The sequence below is a fragment of the Rhinoderma darwinii genome, unplaced genomic scaffold (assembly GCF_050947455.1).
Source record: "Rhinoderma darwinii isolate aRhiDar2 unplaced genomic scaffold, aRhiDar2.hap1 Scaffold_1034, whole genome shotgun sequence".
Classification (NCBI taxonomy): domain Eukaryota; kingdom Metazoa; phylum Chordata; class Amphibia; order Anura; family Rhinodermatidae; genus Rhinoderma; species Rhinoderma darwinii.
In genome coordinates, this window is record NW_027461917.1 from 85447 (window position 1) to 100497 (window position 15051).

General features: G+C 50.4%; 2 protein-coding genes across 2 annotated transcripts in view; both read right to left on the reverse strand.

Moving 5' to 3' along the window:
• Positions 1–5699, reverse strand: part of LOC142698850 (transmembrane protease serine 9-like) — a 61636-nt gene extending 55937 nt beyond the window's left edge. The window contains exon 1 of the mRNA XM_075847912.1: positions 5639–5699. Coding sequence (XP_075704027.1) covers positions 5639–5699 — 61 coding nt within the window. The remainder of the gene's footprint in view (positions 1–5638) is intronic.
• A 3192-nt stretch (positions 5700–8891) lies between these two features.
• LOC142698851 (serine protease 33-like) lies at positions 8892–13893 on the reverse strand. The gene is made up of 5 exons (XM_075847913.1): positions 13851–13893; positions 10761–11022; positions 10005–10276; positions 9490–9659; positions 8892–9122 (listed from the first exon to the last, which is right to left on the reverse strand). Exons 1-5 carry the CDS (start codon positions 13891–13893, stop codon positions 8892–8894), a joined length of 978 nt encoding a protein of 325 aa, XP_075704028.1.
• Between the last annotated feature and the right edge of the window lie 1158 nt (positions 13894–15051).

The window sequence follows — 15051 nt, forward strand, 5'->3', positions numbered from 1 at the left end:
ATGCAGTGAGCTTCCCCTAGTGGTGACTGCAAATAGACAGAATGTCAGGTCTGTCTAGGTCTATGCAGAGGGTTTGGAACTCTGTATCAGAAAAACGGAGCTCAGTCCGCTATAAAGATATATTAGGAATTGGAACAGCACAACATTTTGGACCTAAGAACAATACGATAAAAGATGGAGCTTCACTTGGACGCAGATCTCGCCTGATTTTCTCCAGACCGGTTCATACATGATGATGCTTCGCTGGTGTAAGGTCAGTTTTCTGTATTTTGGCTTATACGTCGTCATGTATCATGGTGGGGGGAGCGGACTACACGGCTAATAGACGACCAGTCATGTATCATGGTGGGGGGAGCGGACTACACGGCTAATAGATGACCAGTCATGTATCATGGTGGGGGGAGCGGACTACACGGCTAATAGACGACCAGTCATGTATCATGGCGGGGGGAGCGGACTACACGGCTAATAGACGACCAGTCATGTATCATGGTGGGGGGAGCGGACTACACGGCTAATAGACGACCAGTCATGTATCATGGTGGGGGGAGCGGACTACACGGCTAATAGATGACCAGTCATGTATCATGGTGGGGGGAGCGGACTACACGGCTAATAGACGACCAGTCATGTATCATGGCGGGGGGAGCGGACTACACGGCTAATAGACGACCAGTCATGTATCATGGTGGGGGGAGCGGACTACACGGCTAATAGACGACCAGTCATGTATCATGGTGGGGGGAGCGGACTACACGGCTAATAGATGACCAGTCATGTATCATGGTGGGGGGAGCGGACTACACGGCTAATAGACGACCAGTCATGTATCATGGTGGGGGGAGCGGGCTACACGGCTAATAGACGACCAGTCATTTATCATGGTGGGGGAGCGGACTACACGGCTAATAGATGACCAGTCATGTATCATGGTGGGGGGAGCGGACTACACGGCTAATAGATGACCAGTCATTTATCATGGTGGGGGGAGCGGACTACACGGCTAATAGACGACCAGTCATGTATCATGGCGGGGGGAGCGGACTACACGGCTTATAGACAACCAGTCATGTATCATGGTGGGGGGAGCGGGCTACACGGCTAATAGACGACCAGTCATTTATCATGGTGGGGGGAGCGGACTACACGGCTAATAGACGACCAGTCATGTATCATGGTGGGGGGAGCGGACTACACGGCTAATAGACAACCAGTCATGTATCATGGTGGGGGGAGCGGACTACACGGCTAATAGACGACCAGTCATTTATCATGGTGGGGGGAGCGGACTACACGGCTAATAGACGACCAGTCATGTATCATGGCGGGGGGAGCGGACTACACGGCTTATAGACAACCAGTCATGTATCATGGTGGGGGGAGCGGGCTACACGGCTAATAGACGACCAGTCATTTATCATGGTGGGGGGAGCGGACTACACGGCTAATAGACGACCAGTCATGTATCATGGTGGGGGGAGCGGACTACACGGCTAATAGACAACCAGTCATGTATCATGGTGGGGGGAGCGGACTACACGGCTAATAGACGACCAGTCATGTATCATGGTGGGGGAGCGGACTACACGGCTAATAGACGACCAGTCATTTATCATGGTGGGGGAGCGGACTACACGGCTAATAGATGACCAGTCATGTATCATGGTGGGGGGAGCGGACTACACGGCTAATAGACGACCAGTCATGTATCATGGTGGGGGGAGCGGACTACACGGCTAATAGATGACCAGTCATTTATCATGGTGGGGGGAGCGGACTACACGGCTAATAGACGACCAGTCATGTATCATGGTGGGGGGAGCGGACTACACGGCTAATAGACAACCAGTCATGTATCATGGTGGGGGGAGCGGACTACACGGCTAATAGATGACCAGTCATGTATCATGGTGGGGGGAGCGGACTACACGGCTAATAGATGACCAGTCATTTATCATGGTGGGGGGAGCGGACTACACGGCTAATAGACAACCAGTCATGTATCATGGTGGGGGGAGCGGACTACACGGCTAATAGACGACCAGTCATTTATCATGGTGGGGGGAGCGGACTACACGGCTAATAGACGACCAGTCATGTATCATGGCGGGGGGAGCGGACTACACGGCTAATAGACGACCAGTCATTTATCATGGTGGGGGAGCGGACTACACGGCTAATAGACAACCAGTCATGTATCATGGTGGGGGGAGCGGACTACACGGCTAATAGACGACCAGTCATGTATCATGGTGGGGGAGCGGGCTACACGGCTAATAGACGACCAGTCATGTATCATGGTGGGGGAGCGGACTACACGGCTAATAGACGACCAGTCATGTATCATGGTGGGGGGAGCGGGCTACACGGCTAATAGACGACCAGTCATGTATCATGGTGGGGGAGCGGACTACACGGCTTATAGACGACCAGTCATGTATCATGGTGGGGGGAGCGGACTACACGGCTAATAGACGACCAGTCATGTATCATGGTGGGGGGAGCGGACTACACGGCTAATAGACAACCAGTCATGTATCATGGCGGGGGGAGCGGACTACACGGCTAATAGACGACCAGTCATGTATCATGGCGGGGGGAGCGGACTACACGGCTAATAGACAACCAGTCATGTATCATGGTGGGGGGAGCGGACTACACGGCTAATAGACGACCAGTCATTTATCATGGTGGGGGAGCGGACTACACGGCTAATAGACAACCAGTCATGTATCATGGCGGGGGGAGCGGACTACACGGCTAATAGACAACCAGTCATGTATCATGGTGGGGGGAGCGGGCTACACGGCTAATAGACGACCAGTCATTTATCATGGCGGGGGGAGCGGACTACACGGCTAATAGACGACCAGTCATTTATCATGGCGGGGGGAGCGGACTACACGGCTAATAGACGACCAGTCATGTATCATGGTGGGGGGAGCGGACTACACGGCTAATAGACGACCAGTCATTTATCATGGTGGGGGGAGCGGACTACACGGCTAATAGACAACCAGTCATGTATCATGGCGGGGGGAGCGGACTACACGGCTAATAGACGACCAGTCATGTATCATGGTGGGGGGAGCGGACTACACGGCTAATAGACAACCAGTCATGTATCATGGTGGGGGGAGCGGGCTACACGGCTAATAGACGACCAGTCATTTATCATGGCGGGGGGAGCGGACTACATGGCTAATAGACAACCAGTCATGTATCATGGTGGGGGGAGCGGACTACACGGCTAATAGACGACCAGTCATGTATCATGGTGGGGGAGCGGACTACACGGCTAATAGACGACCAGTCATGTATCATGGTGGGGGGAGCGGGCTACACGGCTAATAGACGACCAGTCATGTATCATGGTGGGGGAGCGGACTACACGGCTAATAGACGACCAGTCATGTATCATGGTGGGGGGAGCGGACTACACGGCTAATAGACAACCAGTCATGTATCATGGCGGGGGGAGCGGACTACACGGCTAATAGACGACCAGTCATGTATCATGGCGGGGGGAGCGGACTACACGGCTAATAGACAACCAGTCATGTATCATGGTGGGGGGAGCGGACTACACGGCTAATAGACGACCAGTCATTTATCATGGTGGGGGAGCGGACTACACGGCTAATAGACAACCAGTCATGTATCATGGTGGGGGGAGCGGACTACACGGCTAATAGACGACCAGTCATTTATCATGGTGGGGGAGCGGACTACACGGCTAATAGACAACCAGTCATGTATCATGGCGGGGGGAGCGGACTACACGGCTAATAGACAACCAGTCATGTATCATGGTGGGGGGAGCGGGCTACACGGCTAATAGACGACCAGTCATTTATCATGGCGGGGGGAGCGGACTACACGGCTAATAGACGACCAGTCATTTATCATGGCGGGGGGAGCGGACTACACGGCTAATAGACGACCAGTCATGTATCATGGTGGGGGGAGCGGACTACACGGCTAATAGACGACCAGTCATGTATCATGGTGGGGGGAGCGGACTACACGGCTAATAGACAACCAGTCATGTATCATGGCGGGGGGAGCGGACTACACGGCTAATAGACGACCAGTCATGTATCATGGTGGGGGGAGCGGACTACACGGCTAATAGACAACCAGTCATGTATCATGGTGGGGGGAGCGGGCTACACGGCTAATAGACGACCAGTCATTTATCATGGCGGGGGGAGCGGACTACACGGCTAATAGACGACCAGTCATGTATCATGGTGGGGGGAGCGGACTACACGGCTAATAGACAACCAGTCATGTATCATGGTGGGGGGAGCGGGCTACACGGCTAATAGACGACCAGTCATTTATCATGGCGGGGGGAGCGGACTACACGGCTAATAGACGACCAGTCATGTATCATGGTGGGGGGAGCGGACTACACGGCTAATAGACAACCAGTCATGTATCATGGTGGGGGGAGCGGACTACACGGCTAATAGACGACCAGTCATGTATCATGGTGGGGGAGCGGACTACACGGCTAATAGACAACCAGTCATGTATCATGGTGGGGGGAGCGGACTACACGGCTAATAGACGACCAGTCATTTATCATGGTGGGGGGAGCGGACTACACGGCTAATAGACAACCAGTCATGTATCATGGTGGGGGGAGCGGACTACACGGCTATTAGACGACCAGTCATGTATCATGGTGGGGGGAGCGGACTACACGGCTAATAGACGACCAGTCATGTATCATGGCGGGGGGAGCGGACTACACGGCTATTAGACGACCAGTCATTTATCATGGTGGGGGGAGCGGACTACACGGCTAATAGACAACCAGTCATGTATCATGGCGGGGGGAGCGGACTACACGGCTATTAGATGACCAGTCATTTATCATGGCGGGGGGAGCGGACTACACGGCTAATAGACAACCAGTCATGTATCATGGTGGGGGGAGCGGACTACACGGCTAATAGACGACCAGTCATGTATCATGGTGGGGGGAGCGGACTACACGGCTAATAGACGACCAGTCATGTATCATGGCGGGGGGAGCGGGCTACATGGCTAATAGACGACCAGTCATGTATCATGGTGGGGGGAGCGGGCTACATGGCTAATAGACAACCAGTCATGTATCATGGTGGGGGGAGCGGACTACACGGCTAATAGACGACCAGTCATGTATCATGGCGGGGGGAGCGGGCTACATGGCTAATAGACGACCAGTCATGTATCATGGCGGGGGGAGCGGGCTACACGGCTAATAGACGACCAGTCATGTATCATGGCGGGGGGAGCGGACTACACGGCTAATAGACGACCAGTCATGTATCATGGCGGGGGGAGCGGGCTACATGGCTAATAGACGACCAGTCATGTATCATGGTGGGGGGAGCGGACTACACGGCTAATAGACGACCAGTCATTAAGTCAATACCCCCAAGAACATTTCAGACCATATCTATAGGTATCTGCCTATGGTGCCCACAGGAAGATGATTATTGATAATCTGGAGGCCCGGCCGGCACCATATGGCGTGACCCATGGATATTTGTGGCCACCTCTTTCCTACATCCAGGCCGGGTTAATATCTGGAGAATCGGGGGGACTATACATAGAGGAACATGAAGTAGACTGAACATACCGGCGTCCATCAGAACGATCACCGCTAGGACCCCCATATGTGAGAGGAAGGAGCCGCCCATCGTCAGGTAGAGCGCTGCCGTCTCCGATCTGTAACGTTCCTGGTGTTTCCTTCTTCCTCAGATTAAAGCTTTTATACCTCGAGCTTCAGGTTTCATCCCCTATAAGAATCTCAGCCCCACACAAAGTGACGGAACACCTGACACTGCGAAGCAACACAATATGGGGTGGTAAAACCTCAAGCTGCACTAAACATTAACCCCATAAAAGCCTCCACCCAGCTCTACAAGACGACTCGTGTGGAAGAGCGGCCAATCACATCGCAGGAGGACATACGGAGGCCGCAATGATTGGACTCAAACCCATGACCCTGGTGCCAACTACAGCGCTGCCCGGTGCACCCAAGAGATCTGCCATTAGTGTCCGGTCATTCACGTAGCTACTAGAATATAAGATCCCACGGGACGAGGAACGATAGGACATCGCCACGTTCAGTGGATCCAGTACAGGAGGGTCTTAGCGTTGGGCGACGTTCACACTGTTACATTGATCAGGAATAGTTTTTATTCCTTCCATGGATGGGATCGGTAGATCTCATTTCCAGTGTCCGCGCCGCTCTGGAGAACATGGGGCTTCGTGGAGCCCTTTACGTACAGCGCGGTCATATTCACGCAGGTTTCCACAGAACTTTTGTTTCGTCAATAATAGGGACTGGTCCGACTGGTTCTCTCCGATGGACTTTCCCGTGAAATATAGAAACTTGAAGATAATAAAGTAACGAGGTTGGCACACAAAGGCGGGCGGGACGCGGCGGCTCGATGGACTTCGCACCAGTTTTACTTCATTGTTTCGTATCTTCTGGACGGTTTCCCAGATACTCGATACGAAGTGTCAGACGCAAGAGACTCGCTGCAAACCTACAGATCACGTGGAGGCGCCAACTGACGATTCCTGCAGGACCGGCACATGGAGAGGACGCGCTAAAACCGCTCCGACGTCGCAGCTCATGTCGGGGGTTGTTCTCGATGTTCCCCACACAGAAGGTTTTACATCGTCAAATCTACCAACAAATTATGGTTCAGGAGCTGAACCCCTATAGGAGCTGTACGGACCGCAGCTTCCCCCGGTCACCTATGGAACAGAGGAAAAATAAGACCTTCCAAAAACGTGATGAATTCCGGAGCTTCTGTTATTTTTCCCTCTAAGGCCTTGTTCACACAGAGTTTTGTAGGCAAAAAATTCGGCCTCAAAATTTTGTCTCTATTTTTTGAAGCAGATTTTGATCTGCCTGCACGCTGCTTGCCGTGTTTTTTGCCCACGACCATTGAGCGCCACGGGCAAGAAACGCAGCGAAAAACACTTTCTCTGCCTCCTGTTGATGTCAATAGGAGGTCAGAGACGTAAACGCCCGAAGATGGGGCATGTTGCTTCTTTTTCCTGCGAGCCGGTTTTACCGTTTGCGGGAAAAAGCTCCTCCGCCTCCCATTGAAATCAATGGGAGGCGTTTTCAGTCATTTTTTTTGGCGCATTTTCCGACGTAGTTTCCGCGTAAAAAAAACAAAAAAACACCTCAGTGTGAACACAATAAAAAACGTCTGAAAATACAGGGTTTCAAGGGAAAACAGCTCCTGATATTCAGCCGTTTTTTTAGCAACTCGCGTTTTTCGCTGCGTTTTTTTATGGCCGTTTTTGGAGCGGTTTTTCTGTTGAGTCAATTTTAAACGTCTCCAAAAAAAGTCTCAAGAAGTGACATGCAGTTCTTTTTCGCTGGCGATTTTTTACGCGGCTCTTTTTCAAAACTGCCGCGTAAAAAAACGCCCCGTTGGAACAGAACGCAGTTTTCCCATTGAAATCAATGGGCGGATGTTTAGAGGCGTTCTGCTTCCTATTTTTTGTCCGTTTTTGCCCCGAAAATAAGCCGCGTGAACTTACCCTAAGGCCGGATTCACACGAGCCTGTGCGTTTTGCGCGCGCAAATTGTCCATAAAAGCTCCGTGTGTCACCACCATATGATGCATGATTTTCGCGCAGCCGCCATCATTATGACACTCTGTTTGTATGTTTGTAGCACGTGGCGCTTTTCTGTTTTCATTCATAGTTTTGACTGCTATAGCGCGAATCACGCGCGTCACAAGGAAGTGTGTCCGTGTCTTGACGTCAATGGGTGCGTGATGCGTGAAAAACGGCCAAATATAGGACATGTCGGGAGTTTTACGCTGCGTGAAAATCACGGACAATCTGAACGGCCCCATTGACTAACATAGGTCCATCCGAGGCGCTTAAAAATCACACATGTAGCACGGACGTGTTACACATTCGTCTGAATAAGCCCTAATTCTGATGTCTATTATGGATTTACACATAGAACGATTCCAGCGGGGGCCAGTGAGACGCTCATGATCCAGCCAATAGGACATCACAGACCAGCTTTCATATCCTACGTGAGCTTTATGTCTTTGTTAATATATACAGAGCACACGCCGGACAGAAAAAGAAAAAAAGTTGAAGGGGATGTCCAGGAACGGATTGACATGGTCACTTTCTTCCAGAAGCAGCGCCACACTCGTCCATGGGTGGTTTCTGGTATTGCATCTTAGCTCTATTGAAGTGAATGAGGATAAGCTGCAATACCAGACACAACCTGTGGACCGAGGTGGTGCTGTTTTTGGAAGGCAGTAGCAAGGTTATTTCTACTACTGGACATCCCCTTTACTCCACGTTTGACAGACGTGACCGAGGAGCCTCGATGCAGCACACATAGTTCTATAGAAAGAATAAAGTCATTATATAAAAAGAATTTATTGATCATAAAAGTCACAATTATCATTCTTCTAAACACCTTCAATTACTGAAATGAGGTCGAACCGGTCAGAAGCCATAAAAAGTTCTTAGGATGCCTAAAAATGGATCCAATCTATGGACATTTCATCCGAGTTGTGCTGCAGAAGACGGATGGTCTGACACGTGGTGGACGTGGACGTGGACCTTCTGAAACATTCGAGGAGGAGGAGGTAGTGATGCGTTGGCCATAGGGTCATTACATTGTCCAGAATTACATGGCAGGTGCTAAGAAATGGGCATCAGAGGCGGCATCTCAGACCTAATTTCACAAGCTTCGTCCTGGCGTCACCAGGTCCAACAACTCCACCAATGTAATCTCGGTCGTCACCAAGTCTGACAGTCAACGTTCAATCCCAAGAGTGATTACGATTAGAATCCCATTTCTTGGCTTGTGCGGAGTTTCGCACTAATCCTCAAGTGTGCAGCACTAGAGAGACGATCAATAGTAACGCCGACAGAGCGAACACCGAGGAGGAGGACGAGGAACGCGTGGCGCCGTATGAGTAGATCCAGTTGTAGTAATCCGGGACATCGGTATAAACTCCCGGCCGGTTTGGCAAGGCGCAGTCCTCTCCCCAGCTCACGATGCCGGCTTGATACCAAACCCCATTGATTTTACAGACCAGGGGTCCCCCGGAGTCACCCTGCAAAAATAATGATAGTCCAGATAAAGGACATGATTTAGAGAATTGTTAGAACATATTCTACAATTGTCGGGGATATAGGGTCACAGTAACGCGGAGGTTACCCAAAGCTAGTAGAAAACACACAGAACGTCCGCACGTCCCCCAGAATTACATCATAAGCCCCGTTATCCACACACCAGACAGATCCAGAAGGTCTAATAGGTCATTACGGAACCATCCCAGGAGAAAGACCCCAGTGGTGAGTGATGGCCTCAAAGTCCCCTCAAAATGGGTCTGTCTTCTGCTGGAATGTTGGGCCCCCACCCTGGTACCCTGGGGGGCCAGTCTAACCCTGCTTACAGAGATGGGTGGAGAAGTCACCCACCTGGCAGGAGTCTTTCTGTCCAGCCTTGTATCCTGCACAGATCTGGTCACTTGGAACGATCACTTGGCCGGCATTAACGCTGGAGCCGATGTGGTACATCTGATCGCAGGCACTCGTGCTGATAAGGGGCACCATGACCTGCTGGAGGGTTTGTGGGTATGGAAGGGTCACTGCAGAGAAGAAAATCAAAGATGGCGGTCATCCGGGACAGAACATGGTAACAGTGACCTAGGACTAGAGTCGTGAAATATTGAGATTCCACCTAAAAGCCCAATGCTGCCTGCGAGAGTTTCTTATTTTATGGGGAACGTAGTTCTGTCAGGTCCTCGGGAACAGTATCACACATAAGCTTAGATACACTGGGCTATGATGGGGGATGTAGTGCCGTCTGGTCCTCGGGGACAGTATTCCTTATGATAAGCTTAGATACACTGGGCTATGATGGGGGATGTAGTCCTGTCTGGTTCTCGGGGACAGTAGAATGAACGATTGCTGCACCTCCTGAGTTTTCTTACCGTCAGATCCGGTATTGCCCCATCCAGTAACCCAGCAGTTGGTGCCATCGGAGAAGGTCATAGAGGACGTTGGGACACACACTGGAATGATGTACTCAGTATAAGTAATAGGACTGGACAGTTCCATCAGGGCGATGTCTCCCGGGCTGCCAGCTCCGCTGTACAGGGGGTTCACAATAATACTTTGTAAATTGGACACAACCTGGTGAGAACTGGTGATTCGCAGCTGGTACTCGCCAAGGACAACGGTGTAGTAGGAGGGATCTTTAGACCTAAGGAGTGAAACCAAACACCATTATACAACGACCAGGAGCATCTTCACCTTCCACTAATTTATTCATAAAGCAGCGAGAAGCCGGAGGTTATTCTGGGACCCTGGGCTGGAACTAATGACATCATCACGTCTGCCCAGTGACGTCACCATACGGCACATTAAGCAACAGACCATCTCTGTATTAGGAGGGAGGAAAGTAGTGACCACCACGAAAAGCTCCAGAAATGGATTCATGGCAGGGACCTCTAGTCTGACCACTAAGTCCATGCAATTACCAACCCTCTACACTAGGAGATCTAGATCCCACATACCACGAAGACAAAGGAGCAAACACTTTGGTGGCTCCGAGCCATGGTTGTCGTTTCGCCACCTCCTCACAAGGGCCATAGTTTGCTCCGCTACGTGTCCAGCTATTCCAACAAGGACATGGGTTGTCAGTCTGGTCGGCCAATTCAGGCTGGGAAATCTAAAGGTCAACTTACATTGAAAAGCAATGTGCGGCAGTGAGCACCCACTGGTTGGAGATCAGGGACCCGCCGCAGATGTGGGACCCTAGGAACCGCAGACTGATTTGCCACGGCCATGCTCCTTCATTTGCATTTGTGCCACCAACAATCCGGCTGCCGATCACTGGGTTCCCACACGCTGATTGGGCGTCAGCGGTGACGTTGGAGATGACTGGACTGGTGTAGACTGGAAACAGAGAAATGACAATTATTAAACAGGATTCAAAGTCTAGTTTTACTTGGCGACATTAAAAAGGTCGAATATCTAAAATTTCCAGCTATTTCAGCCATTTATTCACTGGACATTTGACATTATTTGGCCCGGAGGATTCTCCATCCCCCCAGCGGACATCTCGACCCAAGACTACGACGCAAAGCACCAAAGCCAAACCTCTCAGACTGGACGGCTCCTCCACCCGACCTCGTAGATTTCCTTAAGGCTTTATTCAGACGAACGGGTGTGAAAACCGCCATAAAATACGGCCATTTTTCACCCGTAGAGGACCAGTTTTCACGGATCCCTCAGAGTTGAGTCTATTGAAGGATCGGTGGAAACGTCCTATTTTTGTCCATGTCCATCTGCTGTCCGGGAACAATCGGAGGACCCCACTGAAATTAGTCGGCCAATCCCACCAAGACAGTGTCCTCTAATGTGTATGGGCACTTTAAGTTCCCATGTTGTCGAGTCACCTACAGAACGACCCCTCCCCCGGGCTCCATGTTGTGTCTGTTCTACAGATAAGATAGTAACGCTCCACCTCCGCTCCACCTCATATAGGGATCAGGTCACGACCGGCGTCCTGCAGCGCCATCAAGTGTCAGGGTACGTTCACACGCTTAATAAAAAATGTCTGAAAAATACGGAGCTTCAAGGAAAAACCGCTCCTGATTTTCAGCCATTTTTTTAATCAAACTCGCGTTTTTCATGGCCGTTTTTGGAGCCGTTTTTCTATAGAGTCAATGAAAAACGGCTCAAGAAGTGACATGCACTGCTTTTTTGCGGGCATTTTTTATGTGCCGTTTTTGGAAAATGGGACAGATGCTGTATTTCCCATTAAAATCAATGGCCAGATGTTTGGGGGTTTTCCGCTTCCGATTTTTCAGACGTTTTTTGGGACGTTTCTGGCAAAAATGGCAGAAAATAGCCGGTGTGCACAGAGCTTTACAGTTTGATAAAAATGGTGCAAATAAAGTGAAAGGTAATTATCAAGGAACGAGCGCGACTAACAGGACCAGCATTCAGGGGGATGTTCCCTCGCAGGGTTTTCAGACGTAATTCGGGCGTTTTATGAAAAATAAGTGCCTGTCACTTCTTGGGACGTTTTTCATTGACTGCAATGAAAAACAGCTCCAATAACGGCCATAAAATACGCCACGAAAAACGCGGGTTGTTAAAAAAAGTCTGAAAATCAGGAGCTGCGTATTTTCAGACGTCTTTGGTCACTGAGTGTGAACATGCCCCAACAGACTCTGCAGCTCCGAGCTCTTTAATTAGTTGTGGGCGGAGCCATGTGGTGGTAACGGTGACGTCATCACACGCACATTCCCAATTCTCGCACCCGTCAGACATTTACATAAGAATTTGTGGAGTTTCCTCAGTCTTTGTAGGTAAATAAATGTCCTCCGAAACCTAAAGATCCACGAGCCGTAAAGATTCCCAACAGTGAAACCCAAATCTGGCACCTGATAATCCGGAATGTCTGATAATCTGGAAAGTAAATCTGATAATCCGGAAGGAAAGTCTGATAACCCGGAAAGTCTGATAACCCGGAATGTCTGATAATCTGGAAAGTAAATCTGATAACCCGGCACGTCTGATAACCCGGCACGTCTGATAATCCGGCACAGAACTACAGCAGAATGTAGAATTGCCAAGGCCAAGGATATTGGTGTCTAGAAAAGGCCGACAACTAATAAGGCCACCATTACAGCTCCGACATGAACGGTCACCCAGCTTTCCCAGAGATCAGAATGTCACGTCTGCCTAGTTAACCAACGATATAAGAGCAGGTGAGGTCCTGCCCGGCGAGTCTCAGCCCCCATCACTGTATAGCGAGGCCGATTATTCAGGCCCCTAGGAAAGCTGGGTGACACTCGTAGTGGGAGATATAATGGCGGCCATATTGGTTGTAACCCAGCTTTCCCAGAAAGGGATATCACCAAGAAATGGCGGACTAGAATTTATCAACCTGACAGAGCGGGGGAGGGGATTCTCCTCATTGTGGTCTATGAGGTCAGTGAGTGAATGCAGCACACACCCCACAAGCTGCAGCCGGAGGGGCTTTATTCCAGGTCATTCACGTTCTGCATTCTTCTTGGACATGTTGGGAAAAGTTTCTCTGCAGAAGATAAATCTCCGAGACGTGAAAGTGCGAATCACAGAAGATCTGGGGGGGGGTCTCGGGCAATAAGGGGAACATCTCGGGGTCTGTAAGTGCAAATCACAGAAGATCTGGAGGGTCTCGGGCAATAAGGGGAACGTCTCGGAGTCTGAGGGGCCGCCGGACTTCTACAACCTAAAAATCAAGACGTTCTAGAGAAAACTGGGTGACAACGGGGGCCACCACCACAGCCCCCCCAGGGTAGTCCCCCCGCGTGTCATAGTCATGTGACGATGCAGCCACACGCGACATTTCAGTCCAGGACGAGAACGCGCTCCGGATTATCCCAACATTAATCCCGTAAATATAAACAAGTCCAAGGGGCGTGGCCAAATAATCGCAGGATTACAATGTATCTCATCACAGCCGGTATTGACACACAATGACATAACATTATAACACGTGTTCCTGCCTGCGCCACTTTCTGTACAATAGTAACAAAAACGACCGCGTTGCCCCATGACCCCCACAGTAGATCGGGGCTCTACATGCGCCCAGTTATTTCACATTAAACTTCTTCCCCCCATTTTGTGCACGATTAGTGATGAGAAAATTGATCCAATCGATTACAGTTTCGCCATTTCGTGCTCAGATTCGCCTTCCGACGCAGTAGAGCAGGACGGCTGTTCACGTGATCGGATTTTGGGGCTCGGTCAGTGATCGGTTCTCAGCAGCGGCCACTTACCGGAGAGCAGCAGGAGGCCGGCGAGGCACCGGACGCCGGTCATGGCCGCTGGGTGTTGTCGCGTCGCACCTGGTGGGGGAAGTTCTTATTAAACGTCCTGTGGACCGATCCCGTGCCGGCGTTGTGGAGTCTTCCTCTCATTAACCTGCCGCGTCACTGGAGCCCTCACCTGAGCTCAGAATGTGACCAGACCTGTTCCCGGGGAAATGCTCTTGTTCTGACAACTACTGAGCGGACGCGGCCGCCATCGTCACGCGCTGCATATAAAGGTTTACAAATCATATGAACAGTTCAGGTGCCCAAAGACTCCAGTTATAGCCGGATCCTGCTCCGCCCTACTCCAATCACACACAAATCAGCTTTCTCATATCAAGTGTCCCGTAGAAGCGTTGTGTCGGGGATCCGGGTAACGCTGCGGTTGTCAGTGCGGCTTTTAATGCTCCGTTTTTTACTGCAGGTAAATGGCGCGCGGCAATAACGACTCCTCCAAATGCTCCTTATCACTTGGTTTATTTTTTTCTTTCTTTTTGGTTTATTTATTTATTTTCTTATTTTTTTCTTATTTTTGTTGTTTTTTTTTTCACTATTTTTCAATATTTTGTTCTTGTTTTTACCATTTTTGATGATCTCTTTTTCCCGAAATCATCAATGCGCTGTCCGGAGACTTCATTTATTTATTTTAATACGTTTATTGTAAAAAATAACAGAATAAGTAAGTGACCCCCTCTGCTCGTCTCCGCCATTCGATTTCCTTGGAATATCATTCGCAGGTCAGGCCGGTTTCACATCATCACCTTTTATTTTCTGCAACACCCGAGCCCCAACTGAACCGGACCCACGGATTATAGAACCCACTGGTGCCCCCACGCGGTGAGGGTGGGGGGTCTGGGTGTTGTGGCCGCGATGTGGAAGCGAAATTGCAAGCACATTACAGCTGTGGGAATCCAGTCCCAGGATCTATTCACACAGTGCGGTCAAATTGCGATTTATTGCTACGATTATTGAAAATATCGCAGCAAAATGTCACCGTTTTGCCACAATTTTACCGTGTGAATAGAACCCTAGAGTCCTGATTTTCATTGCAGTTTTTTGGGGACAGATTTTTGAGCCAAACCAGAGATTACGCAGAAGACACGAGACAGGAGACAGGAGACAGGAGACAGGAGGCACGAGGCACGAGACACGAGACATGAGACACGAG